At 42.2% G+C, this 17898-nt stretch overlaps 1 protein-coding gene across 8 annotated transcripts in view; it reads left to right on the top strand.

The window, feature by feature from the left end:
* Nucleotides 1-17679, top strand: part of TJP2 (tight junction protein 2) — a 102890-nt gene extending 85211 nt beyond the window's left edge. For 5 of the 8 annotated variants that reach the window (XM_081151908.1, XM_081151912.1, XM_081151909.1 and 2 more), the window contains 11 exons: nucleotides 1102-1312; nucleotides 1993-2180; nucleotides 2609-2704; nucleotides 3401-3480; nucleotides 3875-4085; nucleotides 9992-10092; nucleotides 11289-11501; nucleotides 12621-12731; nucleotides 13871-14203; nucleotides 15509-15594; nucleotides 16527-17679. In XM_081151908.1, the coding sequence (XP_081008034.1) occupies nucleotides 1102-1312; nucleotides 1993-2180; nucleotides 2609-2704; nucleotides 3401-3480; nucleotides 3875-4085; nucleotides 9992-10092; nucleotides 11289-11501; nucleotides 12621-12731; nucleotides 13871-14203; nucleotides 15509-15594; nucleotides 16527-16692 (1796 nt within the window). In that variant the 3' untranslated portion in view covers nucleotides 16693-17679. The remainder of the gene's footprint in view (nucleotides 1-1101; nucleotides 1313-1992; nucleotides 2181-2608; nucleotides 2705-3400; nucleotides 3481-3874; nucleotides 4086-9991; nucleotides 10093-11288; nucleotides 11502-12620; nucleotides 12732-13870; nucleotides 14204-15508; nucleotides 15595-16526) is intronic. The other 3 variants (XM_081151911.1, XM_081151906.1, XM_081151910.1) reach the window with 1 other exon arrangement.
* The last annotated feature ends 219 nt before the right edge of the window (nucleotides 17680-17898 follow it).

The raw sequence follows: 17898 nt of genomic DNA, 5'->3' as shown, positions 1-17898 counted from the left end.
TCAACAATAAAGATAAATTTTTAAAAGATTTGAATCTAACACCTAATCTCTGGAGACAATTTGAGTACCATTTAACTTACTAGAGAAGTGTTTTCTTTGCACCCAATGAAATAATTTCACTGGCTGTGTCAATTTGGAATATAACTGCTTTTCTGGACAGTGATTCATCCTTAAATTATTATTGAGTTTTTCATATGATGGATGCAAAGAGCCTCACCTACTGGTCCACTCCCACATTAACTCTTAACCAGTCTGACAAGTTGCTTCACCTTATTAGGTCTCATTGTTTTCACCTATAAAATGGGAGTTGATAGTATCTTTCCTGTCTGCCTCAGAGGGTTGATTGACAACTGTTAGTCAGGGTTCTCCAGAGAAACAGAGCCAATGGGGTGTGTGTGTGTATGTGTGTGTGTAGAGAGAGAGACAGAGAGATATTGATTGATTGATTATAAGGAATTGGCCTAACAATTATGGAGGTTGGCAAATCCCAAGATCAGTAGAGTGAATGGCAAGCCGGAGACTCAAGAGAACTGATAATTTAGTTTTAGTCCAAGTCCAAAAGCCTGAGAAACAAGAGAGCTGATGGTGTAGTTGGAGTCCAGAGTCTAGCGGATTTGAGATCTAGAAAGAGCTGATGTTTCTATTTGAGTGTAAAGGCAGGAAAAAACTGGTGTCCCACTCGAAGGTGGGAAGACTTAGTTACCTCTAAGCCAGAGGAAGGTTCCTCTTTTTGTTCTATTCAAGCCTTCAACTGATTGGCTGAGACCCACCCACATCAGGGAGTGTAATCTGCTTTACTTAGTGTACCAGTTTAACCATTAATCTTATCTCAGAACACCCAAAATAATGTTTGACCCAGTATCTGGGCATCCTGTGGGCCAGTCAAGTTGACACAAAAAGTTGACCATCCCAGCAGCTCATGAAGCTCGTTTCCTTTCCTTTTCCTGCTTGAGCCATGGCTCCCATAGTGCCTGTACGCTGAGCTTGCTAAGGGGACGGAAATTAAGGGGCTGATCAGAAGGTAGGAGAAGGCGGTAACTCTTTAAGAAAAGACCCGTAGCTAAGCAGAATGCAGCGTCCAGCAATGCTTTTGTCTTTCAGTGTACAGAGAGATACTGGCTTGTGGCAGAGGGGATTCATTTTTTATAAGAAGCCACTTTGAATGTGAGAAGGAAACTCCGCAGAGCCTGGCCTTCACCAGGGGGGAGGTCTTCCGAGTGGTGGACACCCTGTATGACGGCAAGCTGGGCCACTGGCTGGCCGTGAGGATCGGAAACGAGCTGGAGAAAGGCTTAATCCCCAACAAAAGCAGGTATCCCACATCACACGCTCCCACACGGCCCTCTTTCCCATTACCCACAAAATAAACCACAGCCCCACCCCCCTCAAAAAGAAAGCCATACATGGCATCATTATTTGTCCCCCACCGTCTACTCGTATACAAGGAGTGGCCTGGAACTGTGAAATAGCCGCTGGCTGGCTGTGTGAGTGTTTAGCATCACACAGCTGGTTGTTGCACTTGGCTGTGTTTGAACGATGTCCTAAGGAGTGCCCGCTGCCTCGCGCGGCCGCGAGCAGATGCCGAGTGGCTGTAGCGTGCCAGCACGCCTCTGGGAGATGTGTTGCCCTTGTCCAGTGCGTGTCGGTCATCCTCAACCTCAGCGGACACTTGCTGGTTTGCTCACGGTGGGGAGAATAGGAAAGACACTTGAATTTTGGCAGGGTTTCAAGTCTGGTTCCTGTACACCAGCCTTTCAGAATGAACCACATTCAGTGTGTCTATTACTGAGCTGCTCCTAGTGGATTTTATGGGGACCGGGCCTTTACCTGCCCCCATCGGGAAGGGAGAGTCCCCGCTTTTCCCACCCTGTGACACCTCTTCCTCATCAAGCTGCGGTTCATCAGAAATACCGAGCAGACTCGGTTGATGACATGCGTGTTCACACGCCTTTCTCAGCTCGAGAGATCTACTCCTGTCGTCTCTTCCCGCAGAGCTGAACAGATGGCCAGCGTCCAGAATGCGCAGAGGGACAACGCCGGGGACAGGGCGGACTTCTGGAGGATGCGCGGCCAGAGGTCCGGCTTGAAGAAGAACTTGAGGAAGAGCCGGGAGGACCTCACCGCTGCCGTGTCGGTCAGCACCAAGTTCCCGGCCTACGAGAGGGTTCTGCTGCGAGAAGGTGAGGGGGCCGGGCGGCGCGGGGAGACGGTCTGTCTGCATTTTCAGACTGTAGCTGTCAAGTTCAAACTTATCTGTTTTGCTGAGGCCAAAGCCAGGTTAGAGAGTTGGACTTGTATCCAAACACGAGAAAAGACTTAAAAGAGGCAAGCTGTGCAAACTCGTAAATGGTGGCATATTTCCACAACCTTGGTTATTTTTTAATATTGCCATTCAGGTTTTTATGTATTACCTATCATAAAGTTTATCTTTACTAGTAGGGGAATGAAGGAATATTCTTGAGAAAAGAGCTGGGCTGAATTGGGGGTGGGAGAACATACTGTTTCTTTCATTGAGACATGTTATCAGTAGCCTATAAAATACTTTTGCTTTTTATTTTAACAGCTAAGGAAGTGTATTGTTTTCATGGCCTTTTCTGTCTCATTTCAGCTGGTTTCAAGAGACCTGTGGTCTTATTTGGCCCCATAGCAGATATAGCAATGGAAAAGTTGGCAGTTGAGTTACCTCACCTGTTCCAAACTGCTAGTAAGTCTATCCGTGATTTTTTTTACCTTACAAAATTTTAATTTGAAAATTTTCTAATATACAGAAAAAATAATCACATATACATCACCTGGAGTCACCGTGACAAGTTAACATTTTGCCATATACACTCCCCTCCACCATCTGCATCACTTACACACTTTTTAGAATCTCTGCTGAACCATTTGAAAGTTTAAGTTGCAGACATAATACTTGTTACCCTTGTGAATATCTGAAGAATAAAGACATTCTCTCCTCCTACACAGCCACATTATTTTTTATCACAGCTAAGAAATTTAACACAGATTCAATAATACTATTTAGTATGGTATGTTTTTTCAGGTTTTTCTCAGTTGTCCCAATTTTCCCACCTTGTCTTTCATGGCTTATTTTTTTAAATTTGGAATGAAACCAAGGACCCTGAAACACATTTGATTTTTATGTCTTTCTAGTCTCCTTTTCTCTAAATTGCTTGGTGACAATGATATTGCAAAGAGTCCAAACCACTTGTCTCACCTGTGGGGCTGCCTGCTTCTCATGATTAGATTTCAGCTAAACAGCTTGTGTGGGTCCTTCCTATTCCCTCTCATTAGGTGGCACCTTATGTCAGATGTCCCATCATTACTGATGCTGGGTGGGAATATTTGGTAGTCACTGGTTTCTAATAAATTATTTAGCCCCTTGTTTTTGCTTTTGCAGAAACGGAACCAAAAGATGCAGGATCCGAGAAATCCAGCGGGGTGGTGCGGTTAAATACCGTGAGGCAAATTATTGAACAGGTGAGAAAATCCATCAGAAAGAACTGAGTCATGGTTTGCTGCAGTCTTTGAGAATAAGAGTCTGTATTTTAATAATCATCAAATGTTAACGGTAAAAAATGAGTATAAATGCAAGATGTTTCTTTGTGTGGAAACTACTTGATATTCTGTGGTTATGATGTATTGTTTTTTCCAGAGTTTTCAGCATTGTACCAAATAACCTGTTAATTCAACTTTCTCAGGAATTCTAATAGATTAGTAGTACTGAGTGCACATAATATGAAGAGAAAGGTCGTCTTTACTTTTTTATTTGAAGTGACAAGTTTTGTCTGATACCACCTTTACTTATTAAGACAAATTCTTGATGCCATATGCCTTTACAAACCATTTGCATACCTTTCCCCATTTCTAACAGGATAAGCATGCACTGTTGGATGTGACTCCTAAAGCCGTGGACCTGCTGAATTATACTCAGTGGTTCCCGATTGTGATTTTTTTCAACCCAGACTCTAGACAGGGTGTCAAAACCATGAGACAGAGGCTGAGTCCAACGTCCAACAAAAGTTCTCGAAAGTTGTACGATCAAGCCAATAAGCTTAAAAAAACTTGCGCACATCTTTTTACAGGTAAGTGGAATTTAAAATGTAGTCTCTGCTCCAAAGTGAGAATTGGAGAATGAAAGAAATAAGAAAATGATCTGAATAGTAATAGAGAATGGTAATCGGAAATATTACTTTTGACTTCTTGAAAAGTAGCTGATCCTATAAAATGTCTGTATTAGACTCACGGCGTTTGTATATTTAATTTAGACAGTTTGGAAATGGTCTTAAAGGTCCGTGACATGCAATGGTTGGTCATTTTGATGAGATTCAAATTTCTGCATGGGGCTGCAAGGCTGGTGATGGAGCCTCGTGTACCACCTAGCACCCACATCTCTGTATAGATTGTGTCCTGTGTGCACTGACCGACAATGAAGGGAACTTAGTTTCATTATTAAAAAATGTCCCCACAGTGGAAACTTGAACACTTTGGATATTGGATGATATTAAGGATTTATTATTCCTGTTTTGAGGATGATAATGATATTGTGATTATGTTTTTAAAAGAGCTCTTTTCTTTTAGGAATGTTCACTAAAAAAAAAGTTACGGACAACCTAATACATAGAGGTGGGCAAAAGTAGGTTTACAGTTATTCATATGGAAAAAGGCAGGCGGGATATGATTATAATAATACAAAAGTAAACTGTGTTTCACGTACAGTCGTGAGGACTGTAAAGCTACTTTTGCTCACCCTTGTATATTTATAGATGACGTAACATGATGTCTGGGATTTGCTTAAATAATCTTCAGTGGGGAGAGCGGGTTGGGTAAAGACAAGACAAGACAGGCCAAGAGCTGATAGCTGTTGAAGCTGGTTCTGGGTGGTGTGTACACGACAGTTCATTAAACTCTTCTCTCTACTTTTGTATATGTTTAAATTTTCCATAAGAGAATATTATTTTTAAAGTTCCTGAAATAAAGATCACTGCTGCTGTTACTCATGAAAGTAAAAGGATTTAAGAATGTAACTTGTTAGGAACTGATTCTATGCACTACCTGGATAAATGGCCAGTTCTGTGAACATGGTATAATTAGGGGTTTAAAAGGGTTACATAAAGTTTTGGTAATGAAAGTTGTGGGAGCCACATGAGACTGTCTGGATGTAATAACCTTAGGATAATGATAGCTCTTTTGTCACCGTTCATCGTCAGCCTGTCATATTTAGCATATCTGACCCTGGGGAGGGAGGAGGGTGTGAATGAATGTATGGCCACATTCGACTCGTCTTTTATTGTCACTGGCTTTTCTTGTTTGATTGAGCTGCACTACTTACCACTGGGACAAAATGCTGTAGCTGAGAGGTCATTTGGCCACATGCGAAGGGTGGAGTGGTCCACCGTAAACTGGGTTTGTGAGTGTAGAGTCGGGAGAACTTGTGCTTTTGATAGATTCACACGTAATCTTTCCTCTTGTCATTTTTACTATTGCAGGTACTACTAGTAATAACAGACTAATAATAATAATTATTACTATTTTTATTATAGTGATAGCTAACAGTGGTTCAGTCTTTCCTTGCGTCGTCTTTTTGGACCATAAGAAAGGCCCAGCGACTCTGCAGGGTCACACATGTAGTCTATGGTTGAGCCCAAACTGAAACTATGGCATTTCTGAATGTATGTCCAATATTCTATCTAAGGCAGCACAGAATTATTTTTCTAATATCGAAAGGGGTTACAGTGCAGTTCAACCATTTAACAGGTAATTCATCCATTTACCTGAGGTCCACGTGATTGCGACATGCTCAGCCTATGCCTCCATCCCGCCCTCTGCTCCCTCCCTTCACTCAAACTCAAGTCCATTGAATGGCCCTGGGCTTCCCTCAGAGAGTTGAATTGGGGGTTCATGTGAGGATATGAGATACCAGGAAGGGAAGTAATGGGCTGGGGAGGAAGAACCAGGCTCGAGGAGGCTGGATGAAGGGGAGGGCAGGGCAAAGGAGCAGGTGACTTGGGCACTCCCTTCATCTCCCTTTGAGTCAGCATCATTTGCTCTTTGGAGCACAGGCCACAGCAGCCGGATGGGTCTGATGGAGGGCCTGGAGGAACCCATCTATAGAGGGTTTAACAACTCCTGATTCAGCTGCACTGATAAAGTATGAGATCCTTGAGGTCAGGGACTGCACATTCAGCTCCGTGTGCCTAAGGCCAGCATTGGGCCTAGCCAATGGGCAAGTCTTAACTGTTTGTGACTTAATTAGAACTGCCTCTGGCATACCAAACCATTTCTCGCCTAAGCTAATCAAGAAGTTGAAATTTTAGGATAACTAAAGCCAGGAGACTGGAATGGAAAGGTAGACACTGACTATCTGGTTTCATCTAGAACTTTGAAGTGACCCATTCTCACCATATGTTTCCAACTTCTGTGGAATTATGCGTCTATAAGGATAGATGGAGCAGAGTGCTGAACAACTGTTCCCAGTGAGCCCCAATTTCCACCACATGGCCTTTTACCGTGTTGTTCCAGACTTCCGATTTGCCTCTTTAGAGTTGTGTGGGAGTCACACTAAGTGCTGTTTCCCTTGTCTCACTTAGCCCTACCAGGTTGTGACTAGATTGTGTGTGTTGTGGCCAGAATCAGAGGCTTTTTAAATTTTAAATTTATGGCATTTTTATGAATTAATAAGTAGGAACAGTAGAGCTGCTTTGATGAACCCATCCTTCAAAATCAAGGGTTATGTTGCCCGTAGTGTTGCCAGGCTCAATATCTTTCCTTTTCCATGTTGTACAGTAACAAGAGAACCCTGTCCCGCAGATGAGTGTTATTATGACAGTATTAAAGTCGCTGTCCTTACAAACTGAAGGTACTCCTCAGCTAAGTGGAGATTACAAGGGAAGCTTTATTCTGAGATTTGCCGAAAAGCGACTTAACTTGTCAACGTAAGTTAAAATGTTAGGCTTCCCATTAAAAAAAAATTATCATAGGGTACATTTGCATGTACACATCAAAAAATTATTTTTTAAAACATGTATTGCATGTTTTCTTGGAATTCCTGAAGCACTCAGTTCATGGTTTGTAGACCACTGAAATGGAATTGTGGACTTAGAGACCCAAGCAGGGCCACCCTTCATGTGAAATTGTGGGATTTTTAAAGTATCACAGGATATTTTGGCACTTTTATCAGCTTTCACAGGTTTCATTAATATGAAATTTGTACAGTTCAGCCCTGCGACTTTGGAAATACTGAATAAATGCTACTTATCATTATTAGTAATGTTACTTTATGCTTATTTTACTGTTTTTCAGCATTACATATTTAAAAAAAATAATTCTGTGTCATTATGTAGTCATTGAAAAGGCCTGGGGGGGAAGTGGATCTTGTACCAACTGAAAGAACCCAAATTGCAGTAGGTAATTTTTGGTTTCCCAGGGGGTTGTAGGGACTGGTGACCACAGGAAGCAGATGGAAGATGCTGTGCTGTTTGGATGGGCACCTCGGTTGACGGTTGCCCATTTAGAGGGAATCCCTACCACATGAATAGCTTAGTTGAGATTTAATTTACATACCCTACAATTAATCCATTTAAAATGAAAAATTCATTTTATAAATGAATATAAAATGGGTTACAGCCACCACCACAATCAATTTTAGGGCATTTTCATCACCCCCAAAAGAACCCCATACCAATTAGCAGTCATTCCCAATTTCTCCCTACCCCTCCAACCTTACATGTCACTTTTTGCTCTTTGTCTTAGCACTTCCCAACCTCCTTGGCTGGGGAGGGAGTGCTCTCAGAATCCCAGGACTCCCAGCCAACACAGAGGCTGGGTGCTGATCCTTTCAGTACACTTTCCTGAGTTTGAGAAATGTACTAAGCCTATCCAAGAGAACACAGCTCTGGTCCAGAGGTGGGGAGCAACAAGAATTAACTAATACTGCTCAAAGTAAAAAACTCTGAAAAACCTAATGCGCAAAAGCCAACAAACAGTAAACCAAAGGTATCAATTCCAGATAAAGGAAAGGTGGCATCATAGTTGTGCGCCCACCCATTAAAAAGAGGTCAAGTGTATGAGATGGATGTTACCAACTTTAGATGTCCCCTTTATGTGGAACTTAGCTACAGTGAAGTCTTTTTTCTTCTTTTTCACATCCTTGACTCAATGTGAATTCAGTAAGAGGTATTATGACCTTTTTCATTTTTTCAGGACATGAACATATTTTCTTTGTTTCATAAATGGCCCTTTTAACTAGGTTTTCCTCAGGATAAATACAGACTGTATCTGGTTTCATACAACTCCAACTTAAAGCTCAGAAGGCTGCATAGTGTTCTGTATACATTGAGTGCAGACCACGCATTTGGTCTCTGGGGTGTACAATCTCACTTCTATATCTAAGTACTTATGGCATCACGTCTTACCCAAGAGCACAGTAATGTTGGCAAAGTACCAAAGTAAGGATGCAAAAGTCCAAGGAATCAAGGTTAATTTTTTTTAGTTGTCCAATGTATCAGTTTATCCTAATGATATAAATAATTAATAACCAGGGAAATTATAAGCTCACTCAGGATTTTCCAAGGTCAGTGTTAGAACTTCTTAAATGAAAGAATGGTATATGTTACCAGGAAGAAAGAGTGAAGCATAGTTGCTTACAGAATTTGCTTAATGGTTCTTTTTTGGCTATCTATAGAGAAGTATGCAGACTTCAGGACAGAGGGAGTCAAACAACTTTTACCAACAAGCACCAGTTTTCTTTTGGGTGTTTCATAGAATAGAATGCCATACCCTCTAAGAAAAGGCTATACCATTGTAGCTTTAAAAAAAATCTTAATTTGCCCAGCTGGCGTGGCTCAGCGGTTGAGCATCAACCTAGGATCCAGGAGATTGTGGTTGGAATCCCGGTCAGGGCACATGCCCTGGTTGCGGGCTCGATCCCCAGTAGGGAGTGTGCAGGAGGCAGCTGATCAATGACTCTATCATCATTGATGTTTCTCTCTCTCTCCCTTCCTCTCTCTGAAATCAATAAAAAAATATTTTAAAAAAATCTTAATTTACCTGTAGTGTGATCATGCTAGGTCCAATTTAACTTATTTTTTGGGACCAATTTGCTTGTCTGGTTTATCCCCATTAGGCCCATACATACATATCTCTCAAGAATGATTTGCACATGTTTTACTTGGCTGGCATTTTATCTTGGTGCCCTAAATTCATGTTTTAGGTGGGCTGTGTCATGCAGTAGCTCAGGTCATAGTCTCTAAAAGCAAACTTCTGAGTTTGCATTTAGGCTTCTTCACTTATTTGGTGTGAGGCCTTGGGCTGCTTTCACTATTGTGCCTCAGTTTCTCTCCTGTGACATGGGGATGATGGCATACCTACCTCACAAGGTTTTGTGAGCATGTATTGAGCTAATCCACGTAAGGTATTCTAAAGTGCTTGGTCAATCCATAGCAAGTGCTATTATGTAAGATAAATTTTGTTCTGAATAGAAAATGTTTATTACTTGAACGTATACCTGTAGAGCTTTGTTAGTCTGTATGTATATTCTGAAATGTTTAAGCCTGTCAAAGTGATATACATTTAAATATTACCTTCAGTATTTTGTTGGAGATATCCAACAGCACACTAGTGTATAGTTTTTTTTATTTATAATATACATGTCTATGTAATGGTCTTTAAAATATGGTACTTCTATACCTGTTTTAGGTGTGTTTTCTTTGCTCCAGAAAAGATACTCTTTAAAAACATATTTTTAAAGATAGCTTTTCTGAAAGATAGCCAATCTGAAATGAAATTCATCCATTTTTAGGTTTATAACATCCATCTGTAATGTAAACTCAACTAAAGGGATTTAGTATTCAAATGTGTGCAAACTTGCTCTTGCATTTGCCAAACTTTTAATTCAGATATGACAAAAATGAGTATGAATTATGTCAGATAAGTCTTTACGTAAACATTGCTTTGGAAATTGATGCAAACCTTTTTGCATACATTTCTATAGCTACAATCAACCTGAATGCAGCCAATGATAGCTGGTTCGGCAGCTTGAAGGACACAATTCAGCATCAGCAAGGAGAAGCAGTTTGGGTCTCGGAAGGAAAGGTATGTGGCGTAGATACTCTGCTGAGAGGTGAGAGTCTGTGTTTCGATTCTTTTCTCAAGAGGGTAGTGAATGTAGTCAAGCCGTGCCCATTTGAAGGGGTACCAACATATGCTAATCAAGTTTTCAACTTTATAAATTCTCTAAAAAATTAATAAAGTGAAGGGGCTTGGAAAAAAAAGCAGAATGTGATACATGCAACCCTACATTCACTTCCCTTTGACTTTTAACGTAGTAACTAGTATTATATTCCAAGCACACTAATCAGAGCTTACAAGATCTCCAGCTGAGCTCCCAGCTTACTAAGGACGGGGGAAACTCAGAGTGGAGGTGAGAGATGACGTTGAGGGGCGTAGAGAGCATGGTTAAAAATTAATAGAAAGAAGAAAAGCAAATGGAGGTGGAATCATTTGCTTAAAGATTGGCAGAGCACGGGCCCTAGGCACTTGAGTAGGTGATAAGAGCATTAGGAAACTCGCGGAGGCTTCTAAAATTGGCTAGCTTCTCGTCTGTGGACGTAGCTCATGCACAGCTGTCCTAGGCAGGGATGATGCAGAGCGAGTATAGAATTTCCCGGGGTTCCCGGAGCCCTTGATGATAGTCTTCTGTAGTCCAGCTGACCTGAGGTAGCTCGGAGGGACAGTTTCATTGTAGAAATGGGTCAGTTACCAATGAGATTGTTGAGCCCCAGTCTTGCTCTTCGGGAACTGTGTGTTTAGCCCAGGTGTCTAGCATCTCCTGAGTGCTTACAGCTTGCTAAGGCTCTATGGTGGTGACCACACATTGAGCAGGACAGAGCTTCTGCCCTCAAGGATTTGAGGATCTTGTGGCTGCGTGAAGAGGTTGCAGCACAAGGCAGTGTGCAGTTATCGCTAGGAGCCAAGTGCCAGCAGAAGAAGCTGAAGAGAAGCCCGATTCTGGAAGACACCGCCCAGCAGTCTGAGGAAGTGGGACTCAGTAGCTCTGTATAAGATGGATGGTAGCAAAGCTAGATAGGGCGGAGGTTCCTAACTCGAGTCCCTGCACAAAAATGAACCGTCATTTAAAGCCGAGTGATTTCAGGAAAATAAAGTTGACTTCCCTCTTTAGAACACATCAAGGTTTCGGTCACTTGGCTGTGCCCTTGGGAATTTTCTTGAGTCCCCACTCCCAGGGGCCATGTCACACCCCACTGACCCTCCAAAACAAATTCCTCTAGATGGAAGGGATGGATGATGACGCTGAAGACCGCATGTCCTACTTAACCGCCATGGGCGCGGACTATCTGAGTTGTGACAGCCGCATCGTCAGTGACTTTGAAGACACCGACGGCGAAGGAGGCGCCTACACTGACAATGAGCTGGATGAGCCAGCCGAGGAGCCGCTGGTGTCGTCCATCACCCGCTCCTCGGAGCCGGTGCAGCATGAGGAGGTGAGGCGAGGCGGGCCCGGGCTGCGAGGCCCGGGCGGGACCCGCAGGTCCTGGTGTTCCGCTGCGTCCTGGCCATCTGCTAACGCAGGGTGCCGTGGAAGGCGTTCCTGGGCGCCGAACAGGTGCCTCGTAGGGAGTCTCGTTCTGAGCCAGTGCCTGCATGACTGTGGTAGTGTCCATGGGAAAGCAGGACAGGAGCCGCGTGCCCTTGGTGTGGTGGATAAATTAACAGCTTTGTGGGCCAGCTGTCCAAATTGCAGGTGGAAGATTATTTTTTAAATACAATATTGTTGTACATACTTGTAACCTTTGATTAGGCCTCTCTCTGTACTCTTAGGTGTCCCTGCTTTTCCCCCATTCTCCCTTTAACCTTTCTGATCTTGCCAAAGCTCCTGAGTGTTTCCCCATCAGTTTCCTTCTCTTGTATTGCAATTTTTGAACTGATCAAGTACATGTCCGATCACGTGTACTGTGCATCCACTGGCTTCAGTGATCCTAGAAATCACATCAACAGGCACTAAGTTAGGAGCAGAGCAACTATTAGTTGCATCTCAGAGGACATTGGGATGATGATCTTTGTGGATGAGATTATCCATATATTTAGATAATGATTGCTATGGACTTCCCTGTAGCAACTTCACTCATTTCGGTGAATGATTTTATTGTTTACGAAGAAGTGCCCAAAATTAAGGTGAAGGGGTGGATAAAATCCATCATGACAAAAAAAATATATATCTCTACCACTAGATAAGTTGTAAAGAATAAATTAATTCCTTAATGTCCATAGGTATAGATAGCTAATGCTTAAATGTTATAAATGTTAAGGGACAAAGGAGATTTTGGACTTTTGTACTTTAACAGGAGAGACTACTACAGTGGATGCATCTAGTTTAAAAAAACATATCTTAAGCATTTGCTAATGGGATGCCTGGTTTCTGCCTTTTCAGTAAAGAAGCACTGGGTCAGTATCTCAACGTATGCAAGGGAGGGACTTTTGTGCAAGTTGTGAACCTCGGATTCTGAACTCATGCAAGTGCTTGGAACTCCAGCAAAGCAGACGAGTGCTCTTTTCTCTCTGCTGCTATGTTCTTGTTGTGAATGAACCTTTGTGTCTTGTAGAGCATAAGGAAGCCCAGCCCAGAGCCACGAGCTCAGATGAGGAGGGCTACTAGCAGAGATCAACTTAGGGACAATAGTCCGCCCCCGGCATTCAAACCAGAGCCGCCCAAGGTATGTGGCTGGGAAGGAAGAGGAAGCAGACAGCCCTGGAGACCCCTGCGTAGCCAGGGAAGAGCACCCACAAGATGGTGTTGAACTGTGTTTTCGACTCACTATTTCTCTATTAGAACCTGCCTTTTGGTCTGTTGAGTGAACCCCAAAATTAGGGAAGGGAGAAAAGATAGAAAGGAGGGAAAGGAAGTTTTAGGAGAATGTACAATTTTAAAACAATATTTTTAAATTAACTGACGGAGAAAGAGAAAAGTTTGACAATACTGCATGCCCAGACCTGCCAAACTCAGACTGTTTTTCTTTTTCTGTCCAATTAGAGTTTTCTGCCCACAATCTGATTTAGATGCACCAGAAAAATCCTTACTGATGATTTGCTAAAGAAAACAACCACCACCAGTGTTTACAATGCCTCTTACAATGAAGGCAGCTTAATTTATTTTTAAGTAAACCATTATCCAGAACAAAATCAATATAAGAACACATGGGCATATGCCATATGATTCTTTATCTCTTCTCTGAATCAAAGCTATGACTATAGGTTTTCCCTTATAACCCAATGAAATTTAACTTAGTAGTTTACATGAGAAGAAAGTAATGATTGTGTGAGCTATCAGAAGTAATTAATGACCTCGTAAAATATGTCAGTGAAAATTACAAGCAGGCCGAGGACTGAAGTATGAGGGGAAAGTAGCCATTGGCATGATATGCCTTCCCCGCTCCCTTCACCAGTCTCATTCATGGCTGGACGTGGGCCTTACCCCCAAGCCAGGGCAGGTACCCTCGGTGTGGTATGAACTCAGGAGCCCGGTCTTCGATCCTGAAGCCTGACTGGTTCTGAGGTCTCCTCCAGAATTTGCATCTCCTCTAGAGTGAAATTAGGTCTGATCCACCTCTAGCACTTCCAGGGCTCCCAGCACTTCCCCAGCGTCCTCTTGGGTTCCAGAGTTCTTACTGCTCCTCTGTAGGAAGCGAGGAAGGGATCAGGATGCCCGACCAGTGGCTGTTTGCCCTCCCAGATTTGATTCTTTGTTGACCACTGATGGAAACTGATCAGGAAATGGAGTGTATTAAATCACTAATATTGATGTGAAAAATAAAATGAAAGCCTAAGGTAAAAAATATGCCATTGCTCTCTGCAGGCCAGAACCCAGAACAGAGAAGAGTCCTTTGACTACTCCAGATCCTACGAATACAAGTCAAACTCCCCTCCAGCTGTTGCCAGTAACGAAATTCCCTGGGCATCTGCCAAGGGTCATCCTCCTCCTATTGCTGCCAAACCTGCCTTCTGCAAGCCTATACTGAAGCCCTCCACTCCCATCCCTCCCCCAGAGAGTGAGGAGGCAGGAGAGGGCAGTGAGGAGCAAGAGAATGCATCCAAGTCTGTCCTGGGCAAAGTAAAAATATTTGAGAAGATGGATCACAAGGCAAGATTACAGAGAATGCAAGAGCTCCAAGAAGCACAGAACGCCAGGGTAATTGTTTTTAAACCACTGGGTTACTTCAAATAAGTTTCATTTCAATAAAATGATTCGCAGTCCTTCTTCCACTGCACAGACATGAAAGGGATGTTCACATGCATGGCACTAAAGGCACGTCCTCTGTGTGTGTCATTTCCAAATTGTCAGCTATTTGTGCGTCCCTTTTTTTCCAATCAAGAAAACCGAACAGGTATAGGTGAATAAGAACCTGCTTTTTGTACTTCAGAACTTTAGGTTGGGTTCTTGAGTGTGAAAGTAGGATAAGAGAATCAGAAGTTATTTTTTGTTAAAGTGTTTATGTTTGTTCAGTATCTGAGTTTTCATTTGCTCCCAGATTTGCCTAACAAACCTCGGGTTGTAAAATTGATAGGCCATGGTTTGTACTTGATGATACTGTTTGTATTTTTGTACCATGTGCAAACATAACCTTTCAAAAGTCAAAGAAGAGTTTAGGTACAACTGTGTGGAGCATATTCTGCCCAGTGGATATGGGAGTTCTCTTCACTTAAGTCTGCCGCAACAGCAGGGCTTCTTAGCATTTTTATTTTTTTTTATTGTGATAAAATGTACAAATAACATAGCCCTGGCCTGGGTGACTCGGTTGGTTGGGCGGCGTCCTGTGTACCAAAGGGTTGCTGGTTTGATTTGAGGTTGGGGCTTGATCCTTGGTGGGGGTGTATGCAGGGGGCAGCCAATCGACGTTTCTCTCTCTCTCCCCGTTCCCCTCTCTCTACAAATCAATAAACTATTCTTTTAAAAATAAATAAAATGTACATAACATAAAATTCACCATTTTAACCATTTTTAAGTATTCATTGGCATTAAGTGTTCATTCACATTCTTGTGCAACTGTCTCACTATCCATCTCCAGAACTGTTTCACCCTCCCTACTGCAACTCTGTACCTATTATACTATTAAACAGTTATTCCCCATTTCGCACGCATCTCCATTGCCCCCTGGTAACCATTCTATTTTTTCCTCTGTGATTTTGACTACACTAGCAACCTCATATAAGTGAAATCATATAAGTGACCTTTTGTGACTGCTTATTTCACTTAGTATAATGTCTTCAAGATTCATTCATGTTGTAGACGTGGCAGAATTTCATTGCCTAAAACGTTTTTCCTATTTGACATGTACCACTAGGCATCACACAAAAGCCTGGAAACTAGAGTTGCTTCTATTTTTCTTCTCCTTAAAATGGGATTGGGAAAATGGGACCAGCAGGAAACCAGCAAGCTGACTGTCTAATGGTTCATTCTTTCCCTCTTACTCTTTTATTTTCTTAATCACCACAGATTGAAATTGCTCAGAAGCATCCTGATATTTATGCAGTTCCAATCAAAACCCACAAGCCAGAACCTGGCTCGCCCCAGTACCCAAGGTAAGGGCTGCTTGGGCAGGTATAGGCCTACAAGAGGGGCTTACCTAGGACTTGAACTCCTAGGAAAGAATTTTCTTCACCTACATTTCAAAGTACTAAGAAGACTTTTTTACCCCCTGGTCAGCAGTTTACCTTATTTATACAAATTTAATTGTAAAGATTACAGAGTCAGAATTTCATGGTAATTTTGCGTGTGTGCTAAAACTCTCTGACAAAGCATAATCATTGGTATTTCAAATCAGTCTCCCTTGACACTTTGGAGCACAGATGTGTTAAATTGTGTTAGGATAGCATATGAGCAAAATTCCTGGGTCCTACACCCATTTTGTACTTATTATTTTCTGGCTCTTAGCCAAGCTCCTTAACTCCTTTGCATCACTTAGCAAAGTCAGGCCACTTGTGCTGAACTGTGGTCTGAGGGGAAGGTGACAATCAATTGACTGTGCTGGTAAGATCCTGCATTTAAAAAAATGCTACATAAGCACTAGGAATTACCACAGTGTCTTCCTCTTGAGGTTTTCCACTGGATCATTTCCTGCCTCTGAGAATAGGAAAAAAATAAATCGTATTTCTTGTGGCTATTCTGACGGGAAGCTAGAGTCTAGTTTTACAGCAATAGAAAACTAGGGGCACATTTCTTTACCAATTGAACAGTGGCACTTGTAGCCAATGAACGTAGGGGTGGGGAGGGCACCCCCTGCTCCAGCTGGGGAATTCTTAGTCCAGGGGGCACCTGGATGGCTTCCTCCCTCACTGTACAGGTGGGCATCAGCCCTGACCTATTACTTACTCCCATCCCCACTCCCATCACTCTGGGCACCTGCAGCGGGGCCAGGAGTGTCCCTAGCTTGTCAGCACAGAGTATGGCCCTGAGGTAAGCAGTCTATCTTAGGTGATTGCCCACTGTGCATTTGACCCTCTCACTGTTTAAGTTTCAGATCCCCTGAGCCACAGAAAGGTTCCTCCAGGCCCTACCAGGATGCCAGAGGCAGTTACGGCAGTGATGCCGAGGAGGAAGAGTACCGCCAGCAGCTGTCAGAACACTCAAAGCGCGGTTACTATGGCCAGCCTGCCCGGTACCGGGACACGGAATTATAGATGTCTGAGAATTGACTCTTCTGTACCCGGATGTCCCCGCCTCAGGGCAACACTCCTGCGGAGCCATGGGATGGTTCTGTCCAGTTCAAATGCACTGCGGAGATGTGGTGGGACCTGAGCTCCCATTTCCCTGTGGGGAGCCCAAGGGACAACCAATGCAAATGCAGAACTGAAGGTTCTATTTGTGGGACTGGGTCTGGGGAGTTTGTGGCTTTTTGCTCAGAATTAAGAGAAACACTACAGTTTGATACTGTTGCCTGCTTCAGTGGACCAAAATCTGTATTAATTCTGTTTGCGTATTTTTAACATGTATGTATATTAAGAAGTGATAACTATTTTTCATTAATAGCTGTATTCAAGGACTCTTTCAGTGTGAGACAGAATGTGAAAAAGAGGAATAAAAATACTGTCGGACTCCAACTAAATTCAAAGAAGTATTTTATTACAACTCTAAGTGCCTTTGATGAGAAGTGTCTTAAATTTTCTTCCTTTGAAGCTTTATGCAAAGCCATACTGGACTAAAACATTGTGACTAAATTTTTATACCAGTTTAAGAGCTATGATTTTCCCTACACTATGTCATCTTTTTAAGGCATTTGTGTTTGCAATATTTTCCATAAATTCTGACAATATATAATAGCTATTCTTGGTAGTTTGGCTACCAGTGGTAAATAGCTTGAAGACTTAAGAAATTGGTATAGAAATTTGTCTGTGCGCCACAAAAGCACATACTCAAGAAAAACACATTTTATTTCCAAAAGTGTGTGTATTGACAACAGTTTTATAATTTAATAAAAAAGGAAGACATTGCAATCAATATTTTGCTTTGTGGTGGATTTCTGCACTACTTCCCATTTTTAAATGCAACTTATTGATCATAAAAGTGAGAGCATGTCCATTGCTGAACACTGGAAAATGGAGACCTAAAAACCAAAATAAAAATCACCCATAATGCCATCCCTCAGATAATTTTGGTGCATTTTTTCCAATTACATATTTGTGGATGTCCCTGTGTGTTATATTTGTGGGTAAATTGTGTTTGCGTGCTGTTTCTTACCTTTTCTATTTAACATTCTATCATAAACATTTTTCTCAGGTAGTTAAAACTCATGCAGATATCATTTAACTAAAAGAATACATTGTGTGACTTATTCATAAGTAGACAGTTCTGCTATTGCTGGCTGTTTGGATTGTTTCCAGTTTTTT

The sequence above is a fragment of the Miniopterus schreibersii genome, assembly GCF_964146895.1.
Source record: "Miniopterus schreibersii genome assembly, chromosome: 11".
Taxonomy (NCBI): domain Eukaryota; kingdom Metazoa; phylum Chordata; class Mammalia; order Chiroptera; family Miniopteridae; genus Miniopterus; species Miniopterus schreibersii.
This window is presented reverse-complemented; position numbering and strand designations above follow the sequence as displayed.